Below are 13,583 nucleotides of genomic sequence, written 5' to 3'. Positions count from 1 at the left end.
ATTAATTCAAGAAACAATGTAATATGTATTGCAGCTAGGTATCCCTCCAAATCTTTCATGAAAAAATTAAATTTTAAATGCAACTTTGCAACAACAAAACCTAAATTGTTAAAAGCAAAAACAAAAGGATTCATCTCGTACAACTAATTTCGTAAGCACCGAGTGGGAGAGGTAAGAGGGGAAAATCAGGTGATTTAGAGGTTTGGGAATTCTCTGTTTCATCGAAAACCGCCGCACGTCCCTGTCCGCGAAAAATGCAAAACGAAAGACGAATAACCGGAGCATAGGTGCGTACTACTATCGACTCGGAAAACGTGTAGAAAATAGGAGAAAAAAGCTTCAGAAATTCGAGATTTTTTTAACACAAATGTAAAAGCATCTAGCTTCACCCGAAGCCTGTTGGCGTTTCTTATAGTTCCGGAGGAGTGTTATTATTCCAGGGAACCTACCTACTTTTCTACACGAAACCAATAAGAAAACGACAACTGATGAAGTTGCAAGAAAAAGCAAGAAAATCATTTTTTTTTCTGATCGAACCATTGAGCTATATCGCCTTAGTTACCATGTGTCATAACACACTAATATTTCCCTAGGGAAATATGGAATGTCAGTTCATATTTCCCTAGGGAAATATGAAACGTCAAATCATATTTCTTTCGAAACGTCAAATCATATTTTATTTCTTTATTTAGTAACAAAACTGCAATTGTTGAAATTTCCACTGAAAGTTTTTCCACCAGATACAAAGGAAGAAGAAATATCTTGTTCATAATTATTCGTCGACGAGACTACAGTTTTCTTGAGAACATTCCGTACAGCAGCAGTCTCGGACGATTCTCCCAAAACGGTCTTCAAAGACTGTGATGCTCCAGATGGCTCTCCCTCCACACCTGCTATCATCTTCGCTACCTTATTTTTGTGCAGCATACTGTCAGCCAGATAGCCTTCTGCAACAGACGAACTTTTCCAACCACCATGTCTCTTGAGTGTTGTCATTGAGGCTCCCGCATCGGCAACCAAAGTCGCGGATGTTCGTCTTCCACAATGGCCTGTATACATTTTCGGATTATCTAATCCCAACCATTCAGCAACCTTACTCAGGCCGAAGAGTACATTTCTTATCTCTATAAGCTACGAAGAACCTAAGAACGCCTTGCGGACGCAACGCCGAATACTCCGGCACCAAACGAGCAGCACCCAGATCTTCTTCATCAATTATAGTGAATATTCTGTTCATATCATTCTTAGTTTTTGAGACTTTAATTATGATTACCGACCCACGATCTTCGATATCTGAAGATAGCATATTCACCAGCTCTTGTGTTCTGCAGGCGCCAAAGATTTCCATTATTAAAACAACCTTCAAAATTGTGAATGTAAAAATCTTATCAACAGAGGAAATCAAAATGAAACTTATACCTTATACATCAAAAAAACGTCATTAGGAGCTTCACTCAAGAATGTCTTGAGCTGCTCCCGGGACAACACTGCTGATTTTTTAGGAACGTATCCTTTATTTTTGTTCTTAACAAATGCTTCGACTTCATCGAATAATTTGACATCAGTTTTTTCCTTCAAATGTAGCATTGATCTTAACATCGATAGTTTCGGCCATAACGTGTTTGGTGAATATTTCTGCGACTGGGGATCGAATGAATTAATCATACATCAAGAATAACAAGAATCAGAGCAACATACCAAATCTTGGAAATATGCTAACAAAATATTATCGCTCACACCGTCCACCAAATTTTTTCTTTTCCACTCCTGAAAGCAATCGTACTCTCTACTGTAGGCAGCTTGAGATTTGGCCGGAACCAAAGATTCACGGGCTTTTGCCGATTGAGTTTCGACGTAGTTCGACATTATTTCAATAATTTTATTTCTGACAAGACGTCAAAATGAAACCAGTCAACCATGATTTTCAGAAACATGGCCCATAGCAACGTTAATAATTTAATTATTACAAAAATATACAATCTAACAATGATTTCCCCATAACAGATTATTTCAATCAGAAAAAACTATTGATTACACCACGGGAAATATGAATATATTTCCCTAGTTGTAATAATAGCTATTCCATATTCCGTAGCACAACCCGTGACCCAAATTGGGACGCAAAATATCGAGATGAATTATGAATTTTGAAAAATTCGAGATCACTTCGATCCGTTCTCTCAAGTCGATAAAGTCCATTTTCGCAAAACAGTCGAGCGAGATCAGCATATCAGCTGACATTGACGTAACCTAACTTCAGCCACCATTTGACCCAGCTTTGTACTTTTATATTTCAGTTAGATCTAAAACTGCAATAATATCATCTTCGAATCTTTCTTATTTTCACTGCCCAACAAATTTTTCCCCATGCCAGTTATATAGAGTAAGTTTAAAATGAGGACCTTTCAAACTTTCACTACATTGAGAGGTTATGTTCCGTTTCGTAAACAATTGAGTTGACTTAGTTTATGAAGGAAGATGTAGAAATTAAACATCTTGAGTAAGTGAAGAGTTTATGCACTCTCAGTTGGGAGTTATAAGGTATCTATCTAAGAAAAATCTATCCAAGGAAAATCTATCTAAGGAAAATGATTCGAGTCCATGTTATGATAAATTCTTTATCCTGAAATCTGAAATGCATTGATGTTGAAAATCACAGCTCATGGAACATTTGAATTGTAATGTTCTAAGATTCTAAGATTGCAAATTAATTCATGATTAAGACTTTTGTCCTGATGGAACCATATTTGTTTTAATACATACAACGTATGATCCTCCTCGAATTAATATTATTCCCTCAAGTCAAGTAGTATAATCGTGTTTTGCTCCCGGACGATCTCTCATATGAATGCTGCAGTCGGTCAATTCGAATAATTAAGTATATATAAGGAGGGATGGTCTCATTTCATGCCAAGGATTATAGATCATGTTTTATAATCCCTGATTTCATTATTGATTTTTATATTACGATGCAAAGCATATTCCTCATGTTTTTCAGGTTCAGAATGGCCATCCAAGAAAATTGGTGGATAGAGGGATGTATCACAATGTACTCATAAAAATTTTGTTTCATTCTGACAGCCCTACAATCCCACCTCCAACGATCAAAATGAACCGATATTCTGTTTTTTTCTATTCAGAATGTATTGAGGATTCCTTCTCTAGAAAATGAGTTAGTTCAAGGCAGAGGAAATTGATGGCTAAAGTACAAAGAGGGATGACTAAAATATCCTAACATATGTAATTGTTTTGTTCATACTAGAGCTCCGATCATCTGACTGTACTATTCAGTATACGATAAAGCAAATATTCGTCATTTTTCAAGTTCAAAATGGCTGGCCAAGAAAATTGGTAAATACAAAAATGTATCAGAATGTACTCAAAAAAAATTTGTTTCATTCTGACAGCTCTAGAACCCCACCTCCAACGATCAAAATGAACCGATATTCTGTTTTTTTTTTAATTCAGAATGTTTTAAGGTTTCCTTCTCTAGAAGATAAGTCAGTTCGACATGACCGGCCGAGGAAATTGATGGCTAAAGTACATAGAGGGATGACTAAAATATCCCTAACATTTTTTGTCCATACTACAGCTCCGAGGATAAAATGAACTATTCAGTCTACGATGAAGCGCATATTCCTCATTTTTCAAGTTCAGTATGGCCGACCAAGAAAATTAGTGGATAGAGAAATGTTTTAAGGATTCCTTTTCCACAAGATTAGTCAGTTCAAAATAGCCGGCCAAAGAAATTGATGGCTAAAGTACTTAGAGGGAAGACTAAAATATCCTAATATAGTTTTTTTTAATAAGGATATTCATATCAGCGGGTGGTATCTGAATTTGTCCTTATTATTGTATTCATTGCCTACCCGTTTAGGCGTGATCATTCTTTATTATTTATAATTTTTTTTTCATACTAGAGCTCCGATCATCTGAATGTACTATTCAGCGTCGTGGAGACCTAGTGGATTTTGAAAATTAGATGGTGAACAGTAAAAAAGGTTCTATGATGTATGCACTTTCAGCGGTGGGGAAAGCGTCTGCAGGGTCTCAAAGATGTAAAAAAAATCGTCAGGTGTACATACTCGAGCGTATAGGATTAAGATACTGTATATGCTCTACGTGTCTCTGATAATGAATTTATGCTTATCTGATAGTTTGCGCAGTGGGACTGGCCGTAGGGAAGAGTTGAAAATGGTAAAAAATAAATTTTCCAGCGTTTCAGATTTTTGGAGGATATGTTAATTGGAGCCAAGAAAAGCTACTTTTCAAGGGACTGACAATTTGGACGTGACGCAAGGTCAAAGCGGTCCTTTGAAAATATAAGAAAAAAATCGTTACTTGTACATACTCGAGCGTGTCAGATTTTCAAAAAGATAGTTAATCTGGGTGTTGTAGATCTGTTGAACCATTAACCTGACACTAATCAGGGGGGGTTTCTTAATCTGACTCTTGAAGATGATATAAATCTCTTTTTTTCGAATATTTCCCTCCCTGTACCTCTAATAATCGTTTTTGTATTCATTATGAAAGTTGTAGATAATAAAATTCTACACAACTTTTGTCTGAAGCAATTTTACATACTCTTAACCGTTCTGGAGTTAGAGGGCGATAAGGGCGAGAAGCTTAGCTACACATATGAAAGGGCAAGGTCAATGTGGTGCCTGTCTAATCTACAATTGTCAGAATGATAAGGTATTTCTATGATGACAATTTCAAAATGAGTCACGAAAATCTTATGGCCGTTTGCACCGTTTCCCTAAACAACGATTATATTCTTAAACAACGTTTAATTCCCTAACCGGATTGCACCGTTCCTAAACGTTGATTATAAGGCCTTAAACGTTGTTTAAACTAATCGCAGAAATTTGCTCGATTAAAACGTTGATTGAAGTAATACTTCAAATTCGATTGACAACTGTGTTTTCTATTTGTGTCGATATAAAATTCGAATTAATAATGGATGATTTGGAAGATGAGATATTACTTGATGTAAATAGATGCACCATGGTTTGTCAGGAATAGACAGACTTATAGGGACCTAAAATGGGCACCATAACGGAATTCATGAACAGAAAAGCACAGAAATTATTCGAAACAGCGAAAAACCATCCGAATCAAGAACTCAGGAGACTAGTGGACTACGACCCAGAGGAAGACAAAAGGAGAATGCGAATTTACCGAAGGATAGCAAGAGATCAATCAAGAAAAAATTAAAATAAGAACATAAACTTATTGAAAAATTCAATAAAGTGTTATCCAATAAAGGATAAACACATAAATCCCAGCACGAGAGTGTGCGAGAAGAAAACCGACTAAGAGATGAACGGTTTATAGGCAAATGCCCGGAATCAATATTCAAGAAGCAGTTAAGGGTTTCTAGTGGGTCTTGAGCTTAGGAGAGTGATAATTCCCACACTTGTTCCCCCTCAGGAGGAGGGTGGGTTCGTCTGACTTGCAGATTTTCCCCCTGCTACACCCCTGCTGCTGCCAGAACATGCAGTATTCAGAAATTACGAGTGAAGTACTGCAATCCAGTTCTACGCAACGAAGTATTTCAAGAAATAAATGCTCTGGTATTGAGTCTAGATTTCGTAGTCTGAATTTATAACTCACTTATTTGTCAATTGATAATATGTTATTCATTTCAATGTTATTTTAGCATTCTTTTCCTTTGTCCATATATTTATGTTGATCGTTAACCTGACTTAAGACCAAAGAAGTCGATATATTGAGGATAATACTGGGTATTGAGCCCGAATAGAGAAACATGATTTAATTGGATCTTACCATCGTTTTGAAGCTTTTCACAAATGAAATAGTTTGGCGTAGAACAGTCTCGGTCATTCCACATGAAATTATTTGCGATTCCTGTAACCGATGTTGGCAGCGAATAAATTCTTCTCACTTCTACACAGTCCTGTTCACTTAATCCATCATCGTTGGGTTGACGATTGTATTGGCCATGTTGGGACCATCCAGGAAACCAGTCTGCAAGAAAAAGAGAATTTCAGGTCCACGGTGAGTTCATATTTTTAGTTTTACTTCAGGTGAGATTTTTATCCTATGGGTGAATTTAGAAGCAAAAGTAATCAATAGAATTTTTCTTTCGTATTGCCAATACATTGAATTGAAGCATATTTGGGTTTTTCTTTTTTTGTCTACGTTTTCAGCATGTTATTCAAATTGAATGGAATATTTGAATTCTCTGTCTGCTTTTATCGGTTTCACCAAGCTAAAATTTGGAACGTCGAAGATTTTAGTATACTTTTACAATTACAAAGTCCGAGGACTATGTGCTCTTAGATTTCGTTCTTGAGAGCCATTATCATTGCTGTATCCCGTTACCGGGAATGAATCTACAAAAAGAACAAAAAAGGAAAAAAAAAAGGTGCGAACAAACTTATATTTTTTCAGGACTAATTGCGACTGTGTGCCCTTCTGTGACTGTAGAGACCCAACCGTGACCTACAGATCCTACCACATTCCGGGAATGGATAGTCACCAACCAGATCTGGCCGCCGCTGTATTCTTTCCTCTCCATTATAACTGCGTACCAAAGAACTCCACTGTGACCTGTCTAACGCTAGTTGTTCGAAATATGATTGGTATTAACTGATTTTAGGGATTGATGTAGTATATCCTTAAACCGCTTATAGAGGCCTCTTGGTTTCCAGGCTCCCTTCGCCATATAGAGCTATTTTGGGGAGTCTTGTGTCTTGGATCCTCAGAATGTGGCCGCTCCATCTGAGTCGGGCTCTCGATACTTGAGTCCCAATTGTTGTACAACTCGCGCGTTGCAAGTCTTCTGCATTCGAAACTTTGTGGAACCATCTGATGTGCATTATCGGTCTTAGATGACGTTGTTGCGTTTGTTCAAGCTGTTTAATATGTCGCCTGTAGGGCGTCCAGCTTTCGCTTCCGTAAAGAAGCGTTGGGAGGACCACTGCTTTGTAAACAGCTGTCTTGGTCTTCAGATTGAGGTCGTGATTTTGAAACACTCTGTCCTTTAGCTTCCAGAATGCCCGTGATGCGGAATTGATACGGTTTTGTATTTCCGTGTCTAGGTTAGCCCTAGTATTTATGAAGCTTCCCAATATTTGAACTGCTCGACCTGTTCTAGAGTTTCATTCTCCAGGCTGATATCTGTCGTTCTTGAGAGAATCTTCATTTAAATCTCGAAAATTTCAGATGTCTGTATCTCCAAAATCATCAGTCAGGCTCTGCACATTTCAAGTAACTTGAACATGGTCATTGGGACCCCAAAACTAAAATGAAAATGTTTCTCCCTTTTCTTTCGTAAGTTACATTGCGGCTGGATGGACGCAAACAATTATCTAAATTTGACCCCGAATTCTAGAAAATTAATCAAGAAATAAAACAAAGGAAGAAATGGAGAATATAGTTATTAAAATAGAAAACAGATTGTTTTGGTTCGCACTCAGAATCGATTCAAAGTATGTAGTTGAACAACAATGGTTTGATTTTTGAACTTTATACACATCTGAAGTATGAAAACATGGTTCGCTTATTAGAAAACATACTGTCCCTTCTTTCTCGAATGATACGATTCGATTCGAAGACTAAAGTCACTTCAACTTTTATGGTCCAACTGTTTTTTTGATTAGAATGTAAGGGACAAGTACATAAGGAAGTACAGATGGAATACGTGCACTATTTTCAACCAAGAATTAGTTACTGATCCCTCCAATGTAGTTCCTGGTTTTGATCTTCCCAGGAAAATATGGTATATTCCGAATCGTATAAGAACAGGTCATGAACGTTGCATTAGAATGCTTCTCCGAGAGAATTCAGTTGAAAATCCTAGTTGTGAATACGGGGAACCAGAAGAAACCATAAATCATCTGGTTAATCATTGTCCCATTTATAAATTTCAGGACGTTTTTAGGGCTATACATGCAGTTTCCGAATCTTTTTTTTTTTAACAATGTTGGCAAATCATCATAAACATCACCCTAATTGCACTTATAGCTCAATAGAACGAACAGAGCTACCACGACATCTTGGGGGAATATTGGATTTGACCAACCGTATGTCTCAGGAAATTGAAGGACTTTCCGAGAATATTTTCTGAACAAGGTTGCTCCATAAGAACTTCATAGAGTAGTTTGTGATGCTGTAATTCTACCCCGTTAAAGCTGTAATCGGGACACTTAGAAATCGTCGAACATTATGCAGAAAGCAAAATGCAGAAATTGGTTTTATTCATTTATTTATTTATTTATTTATTTATTTATTTATTTACATAACTGGAACCCCAACAGGATAAACCCAATAACAGGGATTCACTACAAATTTAACTTACATAAAATCAACAATATCGTGAAACATGGTAATATAAATATAAAAATGAAGATCTATACTAGCACCATATATATAAAAAATTTAATTTCCTAATTTTAATATTTTGACAAATACTGCATCAGTCTCCGCTTGAATTCGGACAAGGACAAATTGAACAAATCAATTTCGCCAACATGCCAATTGTAAAAACGAGTTATTCTCAAATAATTGGAGTTATAATAAAGAGAGGTCCTAGCCTGTGGTACAAAAAATAAGTGTCTTCGACGACCACTGAAAGAGCGTGCATTAAATTGAATATTCTCTATCAACGGGAAATCAAAACAATCATTCAAAATACGATACAAAAATATTTGATCGAACATTACTCTTCTATTTTCCAGGCTCATCATTTTATACAATTGAAGTCTATATTCATAAGCGTAGTCTTGTCTACTACCATAACGGTAAAGCAAACTTTTTGTGAATTTACTTTGTACTTTTTCCAATTTATCGATATATTTATGATAGAAGGGACTCCAAATCGGTGTTACATATTCCAAATTGCTACGTAGGTAGCTGAAATATAGAGTCTTGACTGTTTCCACATTTTTGAACGCCTTAGAAATCCTCAAAACGAAACCTAGCATCTTAAAACTCTTAGAGACTACACTGTCTATGTGAAACTCAAATGAAAGCTTCGAATCAAGAAACACTCCGAGGTCCCTCACACATCTCACCTCCTCCACAATTACTCCATCAATGTGTAGGGGAAATACCATAACGTTAGTATTTTTAGTAAATCTTATATGCTTACATTTCCCAATATTGAGTGTTAAATATCGTTTCGAACAGAATACAGAAAATCTGTCAAGATCCTCACGAAATCCAGTGACATCATCCAAACTTACAATCGACTTATACATTTTGAGATCGTCAGCATAGATTTCGAAATAAACATGTAAAAAACAAGTTGACACATCGTCGATAAAAACATTAAAAAGAAGTGGACCCAAATGCGATCCTTGTACCACTCCTGATGTGACCTCGTGAACTGTGGACGAGAATGCGTCCACAACAACATACTGACATCTATCCGACAAGTAAGATTCAATCCACAGCAATAGATTCCCTGAAACCCCAAAATCTGCTAATATGCCTAACAATGTTCCGTGATGAACCTTATCGAAGGCCTTGGCGAAGTCCGTATACACAGCATCCACCTGAGTACCTTGATCCAGATTTTTTGAGATGAAATCAACATATGGGGCCAAGTCAGTAAGAACTGACCTTCCCTTGAAAAATCCATGCTGCTTCACGCTGAGCTTCCCTCCTAGTGATCGAAAAAGAAAGTCTGCTATGATTGACTCGAATATTTTCCCAAAATGACTCAGAACAGAGACCGGTCGGTAATTGCACACAATATCTTTCCTACCACCTTTATGAACAGGAGTAATTTTAGCAATTTTCCATTTACTGGGAAAAATTCCGGTGAGAATAGACTGATTGAAAATCATCTGTAGCGGAAAGTCTAGAAAATTGGCACAAGATTTTATAAATACAGGATGAATTGAATCCGGTCCAGGTCCCTTATTGAGTTTTAGCTCGCTTATCTTTTTCAATATAACCTCCCTCTGAATAAAATCAATGTTCCCCTTTCTCCGTGTAGGGGTGGAATTTTAGTCTTTTCTCCTCGTAGTCTTCTTTGCATTCTCCATGCAGAATGATCGATTGTATTCAGTTCTTGAACCCTTTTGTTCCATCTGCTTGTTCTTAGATCTTTCAGGGCATTTTTCAGAACTTGGCTATGTCGGTTGAGGTTCCTTCTATTTAGATCATTTTTGTTCATCCTATATATTCTTCTAAGTCTTCGATTTTCTTGTATAAGATCTTTTACTTCTTTAGGCGTATCGCCATGCGGATGACTTGGTGCTGGTCTCTTCACTCTTCTCGTGCTTTTTTCGTAAGCTTTCAATATAATCTCTTCACACATTCCAGATCGTCTGGAGTGCTTATTGTTGGAATGTCTGTTATTTCCGATTGTATTAAATGGCTGTATTTAGTCCAATTGGTATATTCTCTTATTTCCAGCAGTTTTTCTCTTGGTTCTTCTCCAATTGTCAATTCCACGGGATTGTGGTTTGAGGTTCCATCTTCCAAAGTTTCAATCGAGAATTCTTGAGTTATATTTTTCAATATCGCGATATCTATTACATCTGGTATTCCTCTTCCAAAAGCAAGATATGTCGGTAGCTCTGGTCCAATAACTATGGGATTTTGTTTTTCGGCGAAATCCTTGAGTTTTTTGCCATTTCTATTCTCTGTTATGCTATTCCATAATGGGGATTTACAGTTGAAATCTCCGATGGAGATTTTCGGGTTTGATCCTTCCAACATGTTGTTTATCTCTTCTTCCAATAGATTGTTTTGTGGTGGCTTATACGCCGAGGTTATTTCGACTCTTTGCCGATTTAATTCGGCAACAATCGTCACTTTTTCTGTTTTTCCTTGTGTTTCGTCGGATCTACTTTTAAAGTAGTGTTTCAGATCTGTTCTCACCAATATTGCTACTCCTCCTCCGGTGTTTGTAATTCTGTCACATCTATATGTTTCATAATTCATGAAATTCAGTCTTCTGTTCCGGTTTATTCTTGTTTCCTGTAGGGCTATAATATCAGGTTGTCTTTCTGATATTATTTGTTCTATCTCGGCTTTTCGAGTGTTGATCCCGTTTATGTTCCACGAGATTATCTTGAGGGATTTCTTCCTAATATCCGTAAGGTCCATTAATTCAGTTTACTGAATAATGCTTGGAGTTTTTTCTCCATTTCCCTCTCAATTTTCAACATTATCTTGTTGAAAATTTTTTCCGTGAAGATATCTGAATCATCGGCTGATTCAGATATCTTTTTCTTCTCCTGTTGACTGTTCACAGCCTGTTTCATTGTAAGTTTTTTCTGTCCTTCTTTTTTCTGGACGGGTTTTGGAGTTTCCCTCTTCTTTTCCTGCTCTGTAGGTTGGGTCTTCGCTACTTCCTGAATTTTTTGTTCAGAAGTTGTTGTTTTTGTTACCTTCTTTTTCCGTTCAACTGATTTTCGGGAATTTTTCTTTCTGGTCACCAACTTGAACTCGCTACATCCTTTGTAGCTAGCTGGATGGCCCTCTTCTACACATAAGACGCATGTGGCATTTCTCTCTTCACCTTTTCTGGTGAGTGTGCAGTCATTGCTGCTATGACTTCCTGAGCACTTCACGCATCTCCACGGGAAGGAGCATTTGTTTTGTGCATGTCCGTACCTTTGGCACCTAAAGCAGTGGCTTGGACTTTCAGGCCTCTTTTTATGTTCAACCACAATACAGAGGTTGTAGAGTCGCTTCACTTCGAAGATTTCCTTTTTCTGGGTTTTAACCAGGTAGAGAGGTATTGGCTTCTTTGTCATTGTCGATGTCATTCTGGGCACCTCAGCGTCTGATATTCCCTGGAATATCAGGTCGTCCTTAATCAACGCAATATCAGCGTCGATTGGTAAATGCCTAATAACGGCATATATCTTCTTCTCCTCCTCCATTTGGTAGGTAAAAAATTCTTTACCATGCTGCTCGAAGAATGTAGTGATTTTTCTAAAATCATCTACGGTTGACGCGATGATTTTTATACCGTCTTTAACTGTAGTTGCACGGTTGTAATTAATTTATCCTTTTTGTGTACAGAGCTTTAGATATCTCTACCCAATCTGAGGTGCCCATCATCGTGATGGGTGGAATTTTATCTCTTTTAGGCACTTCCGTTGCCTTCTTGACAGTCTCCTCATCAGAAGAGGAGCTTTCTTTTCGCGCGCGTTTAGTTGGGGGCGCGTTCTGGGTTTTAGCAACTTGAGTTGCAAGATTTTTCTTCTTTTCCGGTTCTGGGGCTACTTCCTGTTTGGAGGAATTTTTGGGGACCGCTACCGGCTTTGCAATTTCTGCAAATGTGAACGCATTAACAACATCTTGGCCGTTATCGTATACCTTATCTTCATGAGTCATCGAACTAGGAATCCGCCCGTCTCTTCTACTCTCCGCAACATATGACCAGAAGTTCTTTGGATTTTTAGATACATTATTTTCGATGTGTGCTATATAATCAGAGTAATCTCTTTCAATCAGTTTCTTACATTGTTTACGAAGAACAGAAAAATAAGCATAGTCATCAGTTTTACGGAATTTTTTAAACTTTTTATGAGCTTTAATTTTTTTTTTTTGTTAACTTAATTGATGCAGTGGAAAACCAACAGGGAAAACCCCCGGGCCTCATAGATCTCCTCGGGATATACTTCTCTATCACATGATTGAGAATACTATAAAAAGTAGCAACATTAGTATTTACATTTTCACTGTTCATAATCGTCTTCCAATCTACGGTTGAAGGTTCATTGTTTATTTCGGAATAATTAGCATTAAAGGATTTGAACGTTGACATAAAGTTTTTCGGTTTATGCTTATTTATGCTAAGGTTAACACTTATATCTAAGGCAGGATGATGTGGGTCTTCACTCACGAGTGGAGATGAAGAATGCGATATATGGATGTCAATATTAGGAGGCAAAATCAAGTCCAATATTCTTCCATTTTTATTGAGATTACCGTTAAACTGTACTAACGAGTTGTACGCTGTGAAGTTCCGGAAGAAGGTGTACGAGTCTCTCTGCACATCATCACAAACAAGCTCCCCATTCAAATCCGCATGCCAGGAAAAAAGTGGCAGGTTGAAGTCACCAATGAGGAGGAAAATGTCATCGGCATGATTCTCCATGAAGATGGTCACAGCGTCAAAGTAGACCGCATAATCTTGAGAAGTTGTATCTGGAGGGATGTAACATACACCAATAAATAGGCTTCTATTTCCACCGAGCCTAATCTTGACCCAAACGTCCTCAACCATGGTCAAATGACAGACCTCCGTCACCTGCGCGCACTGCAGGCATTCAGCAACGCCAATGAATACTCCACCTCCGTCTTTTTTAATACTGCCCGTATCACATCTGTCTTTCCGATACACTTTATAATTCCTAAACATAAATTCCGAACTGCTAATAGTCGATCTGAGTCACGATTCCGTAACACATATCACCTCCGCAGTGCTATTCCATGATGAATTAAGAAATTCTGTCGTTTTAGTTCTCAGTCCTCGACAATTTTGGTAAGATAAAGTCAAATTAAAAGCCATTCCCGATAATGTAAACGAACTATACCGAAAAATAACTACCAAAAGGAATCACGCACTACTTGGTTGGCAAACCTTA

The 13,583-nt window shown here is 37.4% G+C and overlaps 1 protein-coding gene across 1 annotated transcript in view; it reads right to left on the bottom strand.

Moving 5' to 3' along the window:
• Positions 1 to 13,583, bottom strand: part of LOC123322790 (bone morphogenetic protein 1-like) — a 206,672-nt gene that overhangs the window by 36,247 nt on the left and 156,842 nt on the right. The window contains exon 4 of the mRNA XM_044910808.1: positions 5,791 to 5,991. Within this exon, the coding sequence (XP_044766743.1) occupies positions 5,791 to 5,991 (201 nt within the window). The remainder of the gene's footprint in view (positions 1 to 5,790; positions 5,992 to 13,583) is intronic.

The sequence above is a fragment of the Coccinella septempunctata genome, chromosome 1 (genome assembly GCF_907165205.1).
Source record: "Coccinella septempunctata chromosome 1, icCocSept1.1, whole genome shotgun sequence".
In the NCBI taxonomy this organism is placed as follows: Eukaryota; Metazoa; Arthropoda; class Insecta; order Coleoptera; family Coccinellidae; genus Coccinella; species Coccinella septempunctata.
This window is presented reverse-complemented; position numbering and strand designations above follow the sequence as displayed.